Genomic DNA, 16,538 nt, shown 5'->3' on the forward strand with positions numbered 1-16,538 from the left:
AGAGTTCCAAAGAACCTAGACAACAGTTAAAAGGAGAGCAAGAAATCTTAACTGTGCTGACACTGTGTTGCAAACCATTTACTAGATGATGGAAAGGCAGAGGCGCTGGGGGCGGGGGCAGGTAGTTAATGGGAATAAAAAACTACAACACAGATTTACAATCTACCACTTTCTAAGTCCCTGGGACAAACTGAACCACTATCAAAATTTTTCAAACAGCAAAACGCTGTTCACCTAAGACCACCTCTTTCTCAAATGCACGTGCCTAGCCTAATCCCACTGCCAAAGGGGCAGGTAGCTCTGGAGCTGCCCCACTCCCTAGCCCCACTAACTGTTCTGATGGCCCCTGCCTCAGGTTTGTCTGTGGAGCTCCAGACAAGTAAAGTCAAGTGTTCGTCAATTAAGTTCCGCATGCATGTTCAAAGCAACAAAAGGTAATTCACCCAAGAAATAACATGGATACGACACAGAGGTAAACTAACTGCCTGGGTTCTGGCAATTTCAGGGTAAACCATATGCATGGAACCCATCTTAGACTTTTCTTCAGAGTCACTGGAAAAGTCACTTTAGTACAGAAAGAAAGAGTTCTTGCGATTTTCTCCTGATTGCAAGAGCCTCAGATAGTCTGCAGGTGCATTGAGCTCTTTTCCATCTTTTGTACAACAGACAGAGACTTAAAGGGGTGGGAGCAGTAAACAACCTGGGAGCAATCTGGCATCAATGACTAATAGAGCCACCTTCCAGAGACAAGGCAGTTGAGTCCTGGGATGTTCATCTTATGTCAGCTTTACATGAGTGAAAAAAAATCTTTTTTTTCCTCCACAAACAGTGCAAAACTCTCAGACTGTTGTTAGCTGGGTCTGCTGGCCTGGTTGCTGCTGCTCCTCCACAGCAGTGAAACACACTTACCTCCCATTGGGTGGAGGCTGCTCAGGGTGTTGAGGTTCCCAGAGGAGGCAGTCTGCTGAAGGAGCTGCAAATAAAGCTAGACATTACACCAAAAAACAGAACAAGAGTGAGAGTGAGGGCTGGTTCTGCATCTGGGATAACTCTACAGCACAGCAAAGCGAGAGTGCAGAGGCCCCCAGAGAGAAGAACGTTGAAGACAAGAACCCAAGCCAATGCAATAGAAACATAAGGCTTACGACAGGACAATATGACACAGTAAAAGGCCTGGCCCAGAAGACAAAGTTATGTTCACTGAGTACTGAGCCAAGCTCAAGTCCCTGGGCAACGGAATGCAGCTCAGGAGAGGTCAGAAGTAGAGCAAGGAACTAAACTCTACTCAAGCAGCTATGTAGTCGACTGTGATGAGTGTCTGCATATGGATCACTGCCATTTCTATTTCCTCTCTTTCAAGTTCTCCTTAGTTAGGTCCAAACAACTTATTTTGCAGATTGCTTCCATCTGGATACCCAATTTCTACTTCACACAGCTACTTTAAACATAAAATCTGACCATTTCAGGGTATTTCTTGGAGTCATCCTTTACCAGCCACAACAGACCCATGACTAGATCAATCTCTCCCATGCTACACATCCACTGAGCCCGATTTATGTTCTCTTCTCTAAATTGGTCTTCACTGTCGCAGATAACCAAATGACTGATGGATCAGTCCAAATCAGTTCAGTGTACATTCTCTTTCAATAGTTGGCCCGTAACATATCTGAAACAAGAAGAGCTGTTGTCCATGAGCTTTTGGATGGATCTCCTTTACCTTATTCTGTGTCTTAGTAAACCACAACCACCGCCTAAACAACCTGCTGAAAACCTTTGCTCAATTCAAATGCAATCACTGTTCCTTATGGACAACTAGTATTCTTGTTTCTAGATCCTTTATTTAACCTGTTGTCCATTCCCCAAACATCTGACCTAGTTTCTCCATGATCACAAATCTCGTTAGTCCACAGGTTTTAGGAGGTCCACAAATCTCCAGAAACAGAATGAAAAAAATGTGCGCACACACAATTTTTACCAGGTTCTCAAAAGGGTCCACAAATATTAAGAACCACTGCTCTAGTCCAACAGAGATCAGGTTCAATCCACATGTTCCAGAAAGAACCTAAGTAATGATGATGTGCTATCACACAGACCATCGGCACCCACATGGCTTCACTTTTTTTCTTCCTAAATATCTTGGGAGCTAAGTTCAGTCCTGATGGACTGAACTGGTGAATTGTGCACACTATACTTAGCATCTTCATTTCCTCTCTAAATGAGAACAACTCTTAGGGAGGGGATCACATCTAACCTAAAGAGACCATAGCTCTCACCACCATATGCCATGTGCTTGCCAAATGTGGCAATGACAATAAAAGGCGAGTGCTCCCTGAAAAGAGGCTGTAAAACTCTCTAAAGTAAATGCATATCATGAAAATCATTTTCAAAGCGTTATTATTTGGCAAAAGACTAAAATCTCTTTGAATTTTCTGAACTTTTAAGCAATGCTCTAACACTAAGAAACAATTTAATTTGCTGAAATAAAACAACCATCTACACTTTTTGACTTCAGAGAAACACTAGCTAGGAGAAACTGGGATTTCTTCTAACATTTTACAACTATGGAGACCAGGGAGTGTCAAATTAGTCAAAACTCAGTACTAGGGGACAGAAATCACTGTCCTTCTTCTGTTTCTATATAGAATAATCTTTGGAAGGATAAGACTGAATAATTATAATTACTCCTGTGTGTATTTTTGGACTATCTACATAAATCTAGTGGTTTCACCATTTATTTTCCTTCACTGGTAGCTTCACGGATGACCTGTTCTGATTCGCAAATGAGTTTTAATTGCTGTCCTTTCTGCAATTCTTTTAAACATTTAAGCGGTGATAATCCTCTATGACATCTTGTAGACTTGGTAAATCTAAATAACGCACTGGAACCTGCCCCTCCCCTCTTTGGGGCTGATATGTTAATTTCAATGTTAATTTAAGATGTCTGGACTTCTCTCTCAAACTCAGAGAGAGAGAGACCAAACTAAAAGAAATCTATTTACGATATAATGAACTCAAACACCTGTAATACTGATTTAATGTCCGTGCTTGATAGCTCAGCAAAAATAACATTTATCATACTCTTTAAGGAGACTAAAAAAGGTTTTTAACGATGCCCTCTACATCTGGTTAAAAGAGATAAGGAGAAAGGTATTTGGTAGTTAAGATTCCCTCAGGAATTTTTTTCCTTGGGAGTAGGAACACATATTTCTAAACCTTTTTATCAGGAAATTAGGATTTCACTTTCATTATAGCAGAAGCCTGAAGATATAACCAAAGATGTGTGACCAGAGAGATAGAGAGAGTAACATGACATAAGAATATTGCACTGCCTGAATTTTTACATGAAATTTCAATGTGCTAAAAGTTGTAAATGTCATTGTGTCTGTTAGCTGGGGACAGCAGAAGAAACAGCTGGGAGCTTGCACAATCTGCAGAAAGCAAACCACAAAGACTCACTGCTAAATACTGGGGTCCAAGAGTATTTAGACCAGCAAGGTTTCCCCACACAGATGCTGCGCTGATCTGCTGCATCTGCTGCTGGAGCTGCTGGGCCATTCTCTTCTGTTCTTTGTCCTTCTGCGTATCAGCAAATTTTACCACCATGGGGGATGAACAACCCTATGAACACACCAAAAACAAAGAGTCAAATTCCTTCTTCTGGGTGAAGGAAAAAACCTCCTTTCTAGTGACACACAGGCTGCATTCACAGTTCATTCACTGTTAAATGATTCTCTTCTTGATACATATTAAGTGACAAAAGACGATTTAAAACGGCAACTAATTCCGATATGTTAATTTCAATGTTAATTTAAGATGTCTGGACTTCTTTTAGGACAACCAGATGCTGTACATGCTTCTGGGCTATAAAAGTCAAATGTCCTAGCACTCTCGGACTAAGGAACTTCCCCTTCTCATTCATCTGCTCCCTACCTCCATAGTCTGTGCTTGGTGCATTGCCTTGATGGCCGTCTGTGCCATGGCTCTTGTTGTAAAAGTCACAAATGCACAACCTGGTAAGAGAAGGGTCAAAAACTCATTCATTCATTTGCTTATTTATTTAGAGACAGTTCCTGAGCACCTATCATGTGCCAAGTACCATGCTAGCAATAAAGACAAGGTTCCTGCCTTTGAAGGTTTATGAACTAGTGGAAAAGACAGATATGTTACATTAGGGTGATAAGTGCTATAATGAAAAACCAGACAGAAAACAAAATGATTGATGAAAGGAGGATTCATGGCCTCTAGTTCCTCTTGAGAAAGAAGTGTTTCCATTTGGCATCAAGGACTTCTCCAAAAGGGGTGTGTGTGTGGGGGGTGGTGGGGGTCAACATCTCCAAGCCCAAAAGAGAGACTTTTAGGTCTATGGCCATGCCACCCTGAACACCTGAACACGCCCAGTCCCCTCTGATCTCAGAAGCTAAGCAGGGTTGGGCCTGGTTAGTACTTGGATGGGAGACCACCTAGGAAGACCAGGTGCTGTAGGTGTAAACAAAAAAAAAAAAAAAAGAAAGAGAATTTTAATATATGATACAGAAGTGCAGAATATAGACTTTTTAAGGAGGCTGAGAGAATACAAAAGGGATCAGTTGGTGGGAAGAGTTGTTAAGGGTACCTAGCTATATAATACCAAGCCCAAACTCTACACCATGACATAGCCATGTTTGCTACGGTCACTGGTTTCCACTGGTCTAAATTTCAGAAGAGTATCTTTGAAGGCTAAAAATGTACCCACCTCGGCTCAGTCCATCAGGCCCCCGCAATATCCGGCATTCTTCAATCTGTCCAAATGAAGAGAACATGACTCGGATGTCATTTTCAGTGCACTTCTTTGAAATCATACCAATAAACAGCTTCCTGTCTTCCACTGCTAAGAGAGTAAAACACAAAAAGCTTGAACATTATTACTACTACAAGAGGTAGTGTAGCACAGTTTGAACCCAGGTTCTGTGCCTTTATACCACATTTCATGTATTCTAAGATACACACTTTTGTTCATAATTTAGCGCCTCCTCTTATAAACAATAGTATCTTAAAATTATAACTGAAAGCATTTAGATGAAATATAGTAGCTTTGTGACTTTGTGAAAGTTACCAAACTGTGCCTGTTTCTTCGTCAGATTAATAGGGATAACAGGATTTATCTCACAGGTAGCTCTAAGTATTAAATGCACAGTGCTTAGATTCCTGCCTAGCACTTAGTAAATGTTTGCTCTTACTAGCAATACTTTACTAAAGAACGAATGTTCACAATCAATATGACAAGAGAAACAGAACACACCTTTCAGAGAGTCTAACTGTCCACTTTCCTTTTCTGACTATATCCTCTTGAGGACTAAGTTCTCCTTCCTAACTTGTTCGTTTCTTCCCTTCACTTCTGTCCATAAGAAATTATACTGATCAAAGACATTCCAGTTGACTCTAAAATGTTCTTTTAAGTTTCCCTATCAACTACTTATTTCAGTAATTACCATACTTAAAGAAAAAAAAAATACACAATTTAGATGACAGATCAGAGTACTGAACATCACTATCTATACCATACACAAAAATAAACTAAAATGGATTAGACTTGAATGGTAGGACCTGAAACCATAAAACTCCTAGAAGCAAACCATAGGAGGTAAAGCTCCTTGATGTCGGTTTTGGGGATGACTTTTTGGTTCTGACTCCAAAAGCAAAAGCAACAAAAGCAAAAATAAACAAGTGAGACTATATCAAACTAAAAAGTTGTGCACAGCAAAGGAAATCAACAAAATGAAAAGGCAACTTGCTAAATGGGAGAAAATATCTGCAAATCATATATCTGATAAGGGTTAATATCCAAAATGAAGAACCATATAACTCGAGCAAAACAAAACAAAACAAAAACAAAAAAACACATCTTATTAAAAAATAGGCAGAAGATCTGAAGACATTTTCCCAAAAGATATACAGATGGACTACAGGTCATAAAAAAATGCTCTACATCACTCATCATCAGGGAAATGCAAATCAAAACCACAATAAGATATTATCACCTCACACCTGTTAGAATGCCCATTATCAAAAAGATAACAATAATATTGGCGAGAAAGTGGAGAAAAGAGAACCGTTGTGTTCTGTTGGTGGGAATGTAAATTAGTGCAACCATTACAGAAAACAGTATGGAGTTCCTCAAAAAATTAAAACTGGAACTACCATATGATCCAGCAATTCCACTTTGAGTAATTTACCTGAAGAAAATAACAACACTAGCTTTTATGCACCCCTATGTTCATTGGAGCATTATTTGCAATAGCTAAGATATGGAAACAACCTAAGTGACCACACATGAATTAATAAAGAAAATGTGGTGTGTCTACAATGGAATATTATTCAGCCATAAAAAAGAATGTGACCTTTCCATTAGCAACGACATGATATTATGCTAAACAAGTCAGGCAGAGAAAGACAAATATAGTATTCTCTCTTATATATGGAACCTTAAAACAAAAACTCGAGCTCGTCCAAAGAACAGAGTGATAGTTGCCAGAAATAGTGGGTGGGAGGTGGACAAAAAGAATGAAGGGGCTCAAAAGATACAAACTTCCAGTTATAAAATAAGTCATGGGGATAAGATATGGCATGGTGACAACAGTTAATAATACTGTATTGCACATTTGAAAGTTGCTAAGAAAGCAGATCTTAAAAATTCTCATCACAAAAAAAATCTGTAACCATGTATGGTGACATGTTAACTGGACTTATTGTGATCATTTCATAAGATACACGAATATCAAAACATTATGTTGTACACCTGGAACTTAGATGTTGTCAATTGTACCTTAAAAAGGAATTGCTTAGAACATAATGCAAACGAGATGCCATGAGAATAGCAAACAAGAAAGAAACCTGATCGGGGTAAGCTTATGTGCTTGCTTACCATTATTCTTCTCACTGTCGGCAGGTTTCATCTGTATAGGATGATGCATCTAAAAAGGAAAACACATGAGTATTACCACTGTATGCCTTGAAGGCATTCAGAAATACAAATGAGACTCCAAGGAATACCATAACTAAAGCCTTAACCATTCTCTTGAACTCACGTCTGCCTCATGATCTTTCCCCCCCAAAATATCAGAATAGACGGAATGCTGAATTAAGAAGTCAAAATTCTCTTGGCTGAGAGAGAACAATTTTGAGCCTATCTTCTTTGACATGTTCCTTTTACATCAATTCCTGTGGCAGTCACCCTTTTCCCAAAATGGTTTTCAGTGTGCCTGATATGCATAAGCATGTTTCACGTGTCAAAACTACCACAGTTCTACTAACTAGTAGGAGCTTTCTTACCCCTGGGAGGACTTTCATGTTGTGAAGAGCATTCTGTGCTTCCAATGCAGCTTTGCGGGTGTAAAATGTAACAAAACAGCACCCTGCAATAAATGAGATTTCATAAAATCAAGCCAGTCCTTTGAAAGCAGACAATTCCTAGAGTACTCTGTCCTCTCTAGACATACTAGAACTTAGAAAAAAAGGGCAGGGTTTATTAAAATTAGCCAGAGACAGACAGAGAGACAAAACTTAGCAGAGGAAAAAAAACACATTATTTTCTATGCATTTTCTTTATTGTTATAGTCTCTTAGTTCTATTAAAATTCTTCTTTAGCTGTTCCTACAACTCTCTGGGAAAGATGACTTCCCTTAACAAAGGTCATGGTACCATGCCATTCAACTCACCCTACTTGGAACACCAGGTAGTGTGCTGGGCAAGACGACTTAGCTACAAAGAAGACGGGGGCCTTGCACTCTTGCGGCTTGTAGTCTACTAGAAACTCTTTCTCAGAATACATCACTCCTTATACTGCAGACAACATTTATCAAATACCTCAAACGTAATTATTATTTATTAAATTATAAAATGACTTAAGAATCTTGGATCTATTTTTTGTACTCTTGGTTCTCATCAAATATAAGTAGGCTTCTCACAGCACACAGCACTGACCAAGTCTGCAGATTCTGCACTTTCTACCTTTACTGGGGATAGGAGGGAGGAAGTATATCTTGTAAATCTTGGGTCTGTAGTCCCATGAGATACAATATAGATTTTTTGCAAAATCACTCTGCAGTTAAGATTTTAAATCTGCATGTTATACTGCTATTTTCAGAAACTACAGTGTTTTTATATTTCTGGTTAGCTATGTCAAAAAGAGGAAATAATTCTTGTTTCTAGATCTTGTTTTTAAGCTGGTTTCGAACATGACACTCATACTTGCTCACATTTGCACTGTAGAATAGCTTTCATAGAAAATTACTCTGAATCAGTCACCTGAAAAAATAAGAGTATTTGTGTGTATGTAAGGTGCTAATGCCTTATCTACCATCGGTCCTGTGAAACTTCTCCTCTGCTGGGTATTTCTGGAAGTAGCCCAGCTTTTCTTCTCCTGTTCATTTTATAGGCTATAGCAAACACATTACTTACAAAACAAGTCCCTCCTAGTTGCTAAGCTACCTTGCAAGGCCTCTACATACACCAACAAAAACCCACAGGTATATGGACAGTCTTTTCTTTCAGGTTACTCTAGCCAAAACACTGAAGAAAACCTTATGTGGTTAGTTTACTTAAACTTTATTTTTGTCAATCCCAAGATTGAATGAGACAATCACATGAGTCTGTCTCTTGAATTTAGAGCTCTCGCAAAGGACTCCCCAAGATTCAATTTACAAATCATCCTCATGCGTCACCTTAACCTTTAATTTTTAAGCCATAAATTGTGTTTGGGTTGGAATATATAGTGACTATAAAAAGACAAATTTTTTCCCCTATCTGACCATAGGAACACTCTGGGAATGTGAGACGGCATGCACACGACAGAAATTACATATAAAAACCCAAGCCCTCACCTTTGCTCTGAGGAGGGTTCTGGCTCCTATCCCTTAGGACGTTGATTTCATAGACAGCACCATACTGTTCAAAGAGTTCCCTCAAGTCCTTCTCAGACCAGGTCCTTGGAACCTGGCCCACAAACATCTTGATAGCATCAAGATCCGGTTGGTCTGGGTGGTCCAGGGTGCCGTTCATTTTCTTTGAGCTGCATTAGATAAAATAAAACAATTATGTATTCATGTTGCTTTCCAGAGGGAGTTTTCTTTGCTTTAAAGATCTCAACTACTTCCTATAAAAGCAGAAAAAACTTCTACTTCCTTTCACTATTTCCATTCAATTTATCAGGATTACCAGAGTTCCCTGGTCCTCCCCCTTATCATGGCCACTCCCTTCCATTAGTATTAGATTCCAAACTAAAGTCACCATTCTGATTAGGACCATCCTGGATTTTAATTAAGAAATGGAATGTCACTCATTATTTATCTAGCATGAGAATTCTCAGAACTTAAGAAGTTCTTAAAGCAAATTTTAATAATTTTTAAACAGTTAATTTTTTTAAATGTCCGTAAAAATCACCAAGTACTATTGGTTATGAATAAGATACAGGACTCTCAATGTATACAATGAAAAGTAAAGTTTTCTTTAAACATTTGAACAGAAGCAGTTGATTTCCAAGGCCTGAGCTAAGGACTAACTAGAATGCTGGCCTTTGAATGTGGCTGTGTCACATGTTAATCTTGGTGCTCTTGAGTTAGGCCCCCAGATCAAAACAAAGCTCTGCCTCTTAAACTCTGACAAACGACTGTTATATAAACATAAACAATGATGCCATCATTCTAGGTTTTTACTGTTTAAGTTATCCAATTTACTGCTATTTTCCCGAGACTCTACCAGTTAATTTCCTTACCAACTGTAACTCTTACAACATGGACAAATTCCAATCCTATCACAGCAAACTTGTAATGCTCCTACTTTAATACCTTCATTGCTACCCCTGCAACTGCCAAGAATTATAGTACAAGGATTCTTGTACTATAAATATTTCCACCACTCAAAAAAAGACCTTCTCTTATCACTATTTCAAGATCTTATCTAACCTAAGAACAACTTAAATTCCAAAGAGCCAACACAGCTAACTTTTCTATTAGTGTTTGCTACTTAATCCAGAATCACATCTTCAGTCAAATTTGCCACGTTTTAACAGTCAATCCTAAATAAACTGCTAGTTTTCATTAAAGGAAAAACAAGTTTTTCCACCATTTTTTGAATAGTATTTAAAGATTCTTGAGAATGTTGAATCTATGAAAACAACTCAACCTCTGTCTTTTAATTCCTAAATCTTTCGTAACTAAACACCCACAGGTGCTATTCTCATATCACCTTTGCTGAACCTAGTACTAACTAAATATCAAAAGCTGTTAAGACAAGTGGTATATAGACCAACTCTTGTTGCTATGTCTGCAAAGGTTCCTCATACTCTAGTCTAGCGCTCCTGGAAGGCAGAAACTTTATTTCCTATTTATTCTTGTAGCCACACCTGGTATGGTGTCTGGTTTATAGTAAGTACTCAATGTGGGAAGGGAGAAATTTCGTGTTCTCAACAATTCCCCTTATTTAAGCAACTAATCCTGATAAAAATGAATGTTGTACATAAAGGCTCACAGATTAAAGAGCAGCTATTATTTCCTATGATTACTTGATCGTTACAAGATCTACTTTTTTTTTCAACTTTTAAGTGTTCTAGGATGCACTATTTTATTGGTTTTCTTTTAATCTATTAATTTAAAAGCAAATGTGGCAAGTTGTTGCAAAAATATAAATGCTTTTAGAAGCCTAATCCTAATGTTCTAACAGAAATCATGCTACCATGATAAAAAAAAAAGCACTAAGACTAGTGAAACATGAGCATCACTCCCTACACCCACCCCTAACACCTTCAATTACCAATTTTAATAATTTATTAAAATGTTGCTAATCTTTAATCATATTTCTAATCTAGGGAAGGTTAACACAGAACCCTAATAGTGCTCAGAATATGTTTTGATGATAAGGAAACCGACAGTTGTTTCTGAAAAGAGGCAGGGGTTTATTAATTTGTATCACACTGTCCCTTCCTTCTGTATTTGCATGCTGTTTCTAAACTTTCTACATCACTGTTTAGCGCAAAAGCATAAACACAGTCAATACACATAGACTACAGTTTATCCAAAGGTTCAGTTGAGACTCAGCATTCCAGACAAATGCTGTTCCTTTCTCTCTCTACTCTCTAAATTCTTCTCCATTTCTTTATTCCACCCACTCCAGGAACAAAACCCCCACCCCAATATCAATTCACCAGAAGAATCCCCAAGAGCAGTGCTACTCCAAGTGCCCCAGGACCAGGGGCAATCTTCAAACATAACTGTTTAGAACCTTTTACAGAGACTGGACCAAGTAATTTTATAAATGTTCAATCGAACAATAATAATGACACACAAAATGCAAACTTACATCTTATTGTTTTTCTACTCAATTGTTTTTACTGTATTTTACAAGTCAGGGTGGGAGACAAGATGTGGTCCTTTCACCAGTTTGAGAAATACTTCTGGAGCACAGCAAATTATCAGGCCAGACTCAAGATGCTGTGGACATTATGCAGCTGGAATTATATATTGGCTTATTCCTTCCTCCAATACTGGGCACGCACTTACACAGGTCAGGCACTGTTAGATGTGGTATACAGAGGTGAATAATGAAAACATATCTTTGAAGCACATGAAGACAGAGTTAGAAATAAAAGTGGCAACATCAGCTAGAGATGAAAAAAGAAAAGAGAGAAGCAACCACTTGTATACCTATGTATGTGCAGTAAGCAGTCACAAACTTTCTCATCAACAGGTACTGTGTCTAAGAGAGGAGCAACAGAGCTCTTCCTCAGCCTTCCACACATACCTACAGCATGCATGTTGTCCTCAGTTAAAAGTAACCACTGCATAAAAAGTCTCCTGGGGACAAGACTCCCAGTGTGATATGCCAAGGATCCCATAGCGTCCAGGTATGGCATTTACTCTACATATCACTAAATCCACTCTCAAATTTGTGCCTTACCTCCTTACTGATGAAGCACTCCTCAGGGTCAGTGATCATGAATTCTGTGTGTTTAGTATGCCTGCTCAAGAGCCAAGGAATTCAGCAGCCCCCCGGAGAAATGTCTACAGTGTCCCTGTCATTCTTAAGAGGTAAGTCTATGGAATTCTTATCTCCTGTGGAAGCATTGCCAGTATTTCTGTGGAAATACTGAATTGGGAATGAGATGGAAGAGAGGAAAAAGCAGGGTCTGCAGCAGCGAGGGAAGAAGGGAGATGAGAAGGCAGCAAGCGTTTCAGGGGAGAGGCATGGCACCAACCACCTCTTTTTATGTTGTTTCTGACTCATTAAGAATGAGAAACTATGAGAAACCAGGACCAGAGGCTGCCCTGTCTACCTGATTCTCAATGAAACATGCCATAGGAAAATAGAGCAGAGAACCAACTTGGAAGAGAAACAGAAGGGAAAACAAAGAACTTTATTTTGAAAGCACATCAGCTCAAAATTCCTAAAACTTTTCTCTCTTATCTTTCTCCCTCTAACTTCCCAGCCCCAGGCCCAGCTCAGGTGGGCAGAGCTGATGTTCTCTTCTACTTCTTTCCCATCCCCAGGCTCTACTTGACTAGACCAGGGAGTGGATCTTAACCCAACAAGCTGGATCCACTGGCTGGCCAGAAACAACACCATGACCTATGCTTAAAACAGAAAGATAGGCCTGGCTAATCAAGTTACTCTGCAGATGCACTGAACAAGACAATAGCCACTAGCCAGATGTGGCTATTTAATCTTAAAAAATCCAGTTCCTCAGTCACATTAGCCTCATGTGACTAGCAGCTACTGCAAAAAAAAAAAAATGGCAGAGATATAGAATATTTTTATCACCACAGAAAGTTCTATTGCACAGCACTGCTCTAAGGAATCTGGAAATGGTTAACAGAAATAGGCAGTGGTAAAGTCAGAAGCGGAAAAGATGCAACTAGAGTAGTGTGTTAAGTTGACAAGATGAAAAGGCAGTGGCAAGAGATAACAAGGGTCAGGCTGTAATACAGATGAAGTTTGAAAACATTATGCTAAGTGAAAGAAGCCAATCACAAAAGGCAACACATTGTACGATTCCACTTATAGGAAATATCCAGAATAAGCAAATCCACAGAGACAGAAAGTAGGGTGGTGATTTTCTGGGGTGGGGTAGGGGGGGAAAGGCAATGATTGTTAAGGGGTACAGCGTTTCTTTTTAGGGTGATGAAAATATTCTGGAATTAGTGGTGATAATTCAACATTGTGGGTACAGTAAAAATCACTGAATTGTGCAGTTTATAAGGGTAAATTTTACATTATGTGAATTCTATCTTAATGAGAGAGAGACAAAGGGAAAAAGGAAGGATAGTGGCAAGGCAAAGAAAGCCATGCTGCAACCAAAGTTATAACACAGATGAAGTAGCAGCACATGCAGAGAGAGCAGAACATGTGTTCAGAGTCAGAAAAACAGTTTGCAGGTTTTCCACCTGTGGAGTTCCTGATTACATTATAGCCCAGTCCACATGAGCCCTTACAAGAAAGCCCTGCAAAATGTGCTAGCTTGAGTGGGTATCTGTTCCTTGCAGCCACATCTGTTTAAAAATCATTTCCAAAACCTTTCATTACTCACTTTTTTTTTTTAACTTTCTTGTTACCTGTTGACCTTCATTTTTCAACAAAAAGAAAAATTTCAGATACTTACCAATCCCTCCACCTCCCCAGCAGGCATAAATACTTGTTCATCCCAATTTCCAGTCACCACCCACTCCTAACCAGGTCCCTCTGTCTTACATACTGTGCTGTGAAAAAACTGACACAGAAGAACATCAGAATAAAAAGGACCCAGAAACACTGGCCTGAGTTACTTACCAGCTGTTCTTTAGTGAGAACAAGACAGAATGTGTCTATGCTGGAAGGAAGTAATATTCATTTGGATAAAGGGAGATCTTCCTATGTTAGTTGGGGTGTTAGGTGCTAGAAAGAGCTATCAATAAAGGTTTTTAAGGCTATTCAACAACAGAACAGCTAACAATCTGCTTGTGAAGGTTTTCATATTTCTTTCCTGAGGTATCGAGACAATGTCTAGAGCCCTTATCTCTGTAATCATATCTGCTTATTAAAACAAACAAACAAAAAACAACCTCACAAGGCTTATCATTCATTCACCTGTATTTTCGAAGTTCCTACTATGTGTCAGATACTGTGCACTATATGGGTCTATTAAAGTAGACTGAACAACTCCTGCCCTGGAGGCAATGGCACTGAACAGGTGGAAGGACAATAACACCCTACGAATGAAAAAAAGTTCTGTGAAAAAAGTCACTAATATGGTTTTATTTTATTTGGAAGAGGGGGGTATGTGTGCAGTGATTTAGGCTGAATGGACTAAAGCAGCTGGAGAAAGTGCAGTAGAGCAAGTATAAAAGCCTAAGAGGTGTGGAGAAAATGGTAAGGTCTCATAAGAGAGAGAAGAGTGAAATAACATTAGAAAGATAGAAAAAGCACTTAAGTTAGGAATATTTTTTAATATATTAGAAAACAGAAGAGAACAGATACATCAGAGAGACCCAGTGAGTGGTTTTCCATATTACACTGGAAAGGCCTAGACTTTATTCAAAATTTTTAAACAAGTGATCACATTTGTCTTTTACAAGACACCTGGCAATAACCTAGAGGATAAAATAAAGTGAGGAAATGTGGAGATCAAGAAGCTCTTGAAAGACCTAGCTCCTGAGGTTAGGAACCAGTCTCAGGCAATGCTGAAAAATTTGGGGGGCAGGATCCGCTAGAACTTGGAGATCACTGGATAAAGGAGATGAGAAAAAGGAAAAAATTGCTGATCACTCTTGAATTCTACTACAGACAATATTGGGGATCGTTTATGCATGGGGAAGCTTCCAGATGGAGGTATTCAATTCTTAAAGTCACAGAGCTCAGGGGACTTTTAGGGGAAAGATATAGAGATATGAGAATCAGAAAAGCACATCAATTCCCCCTTAAGCAATGAGAGAACCAAGAGCAAAGGCCTGAGATAGAAGCCCTGGCCAACATTCATGTCTTAAAGAGTGTAATGTAAGCAAAGTGAAAAAAGGATCCAGGGGAAGCTGAAGAGTGGTCAGAGTAGAATCAAGGACACTGTTACAAGTGAGAACAGGAACTAGGGCTCAGGTGTCCAGGGCCCTTCCACAGCTCCTCCATCAATTCTTCTCTGTTGTGAAAAAAATTTTAAGTAAGATACACTGCTAGATCCCATTCCCAGGCAATATCACTTCAGAGAGAAAATCTCTGATGTCAAGCCTTCTGCTAAAGTAGTATGAGTGAAAAGGGCTCAGAATCCAAGGGAGAGTTGGCAAGCACACACCATTCTCAAGAACTTTCTTCTTCCTAACTCTGCGGGGTGTTTTAGTGTATGGTGCCCACTCAGGACTGAGGACTCGCAATAATGAGAAGAGCTGATGGCTAACTGCTCAAGGACACTAAGGCCTGGTCTAGCAGGCAAAAATAGTATATCATTAAACTTGCATTTTTAAGCACAAGATTGGCACCGACCCTCCTCAGGCAAGTTATAGCCTCTCTCAACTGGGTTTCTCATCTGTAAAATAGGAGCAATAGCCTATGCCCAATTAATCTCACAAAGCTTTTGTGAAGATAGATGACTAAAACAGATGTGAATGTACTTGGAAAAAAATGATAAAAGAGCCCTGATTACCTCTACTCAGGATAACCTGTATTCAGCCCATTAGTTCTTAAACTTCACTGTGCATGAAAACCACAGGAGATACTGTTAAAATACAGATTCTTGGGTTCCATTACAGCATAAGAATATCTGAGAATGGGTACAGGAATCTGCATTTTTATGTTCCAGGTAATGTTTATGCAAGTGTTTCATGGTCCAGACTTCATGGGATACAGAATCAGTCCAACCTCTTAAAAGATGAGAAAACAAGACTGAGGAAAAATGTTCTATCTAAGAGTTGAATACTAGGCAGTGGCAAAGCCTAGAGAGAGTATTATAGTGAAAGATAATTTGAGCCACAAAGTCCAATTTCTAGGGATCATATCTGATACATGGAAATATTTTTATTATGTAGTTAAGTCTTTATGATGGCATTCATTGTGACTTTACCTGTTATCTACTGATTAAATAGAATTTTAGCAGTAAAGAACTCTCATAAAAAGACATCTAAGTTGCTATTATTTTGGAGATTACAGAGATGGCTAGGATCTACTTCAAATGAGCAAGCCAGATAACTCTGAGGACTACTCCATGAAGAACTATTCAGAATCTGCTATTATTCACACCTGTTACACCCAACCCCAGGGTAACCTGACTTGCACATGGAGGCCTAAACTCAAAGACCTGCAACTACCACCTGTTATCTAGGGAGTATTCTACCATTTAATACTCTTGGCTTTGAATAACCAAAGACTCATTTACTTGAAGTTCCAAAACATTCTGAAGCTTGGTTAAAGTAACTGAAATCAGAAGTTAGGAATGTGGTCTCTACAAAACCCAGAACTCAGGTTCCCTGTAGCTACAACTCAGGGCCAGGTTAGTATTTTTGCTCTGTACAATGGCAGTGTCTCTTCTTGAACACTAGTGCAAACTGAGG

The 16,538-nt window shown here is 39.0% G+C and overlaps 1 protein-coding gene and 1 pseudogene across 8 annotated transcripts in view; one reads left to right on the forward strand and one right to left on the reverse strand.

Annotated features, from left to right (window-relative positions):
- CELF1 (CUGBP Elav-like family member 1) overlaps nucleotides 1-16,538 on the reverse strand; it is a 60,361-nt gene that overhangs the window by 6,816 nt on the left and 37,007 nt on the right. For 6 of the 8 annotated variants that reach the window (XM_015586390.2, XM_006908112.3, XM_015586389.2 and 3 more), the window contains 7 exons: nucleotides 8,859-9,046; nucleotides 7,309-7,391; nucleotides 6,902-6,950; nucleotides 4,733-4,867; nucleotides 3,931-4,010; nucleotides 3,457-3,618; nucleotides 910-985 (listed from right to left, as the gene is read on the reverse strand). In XM_015586390.2, coding sequence (XP_015441876.1) covers nucleotides 910-985; nucleotides 3,457-3,618; nucleotides 3,931-4,010; nucleotides 4,733-4,867; nucleotides 6,902-6,950; nucleotides 7,309-7,391; nucleotides 8,859-9,046 — 773 coding nt within the window. The remainder of the gene's footprint in view (nucleotides 1-909; nucleotides 986-3,456; nucleotides 3,619-3,930; nucleotides 4,011-4,732; nucleotides 4,868-6,901; nucleotides 6,951-7,308; nucleotides 7,392-8,858; nucleotides 9,047-16,538) is intronic. The other 2 variants (XM_006908117.3, XM_006908119.3) reach the window with 1 other exon arrangement.
- LOC112476638 lies at nucleotides 4,359-4,485 on the forward strand (annotated as a pseudogene).

Source organism: Pteropus alecto, unplaced genomic scaffold (genome assembly GCF_000325575.1).
Source record: "Pteropus alecto unplaced genomic scaffold, ASM32557v1 scaffold71, whole genome shotgun sequence".
Taxonomy (NCBI): domain Eukaryota; kingdom Metazoa; phylum Chordata; class Mammalia; order Chiroptera; family Pteropodidae; genus Pteropus; species Pteropus alecto.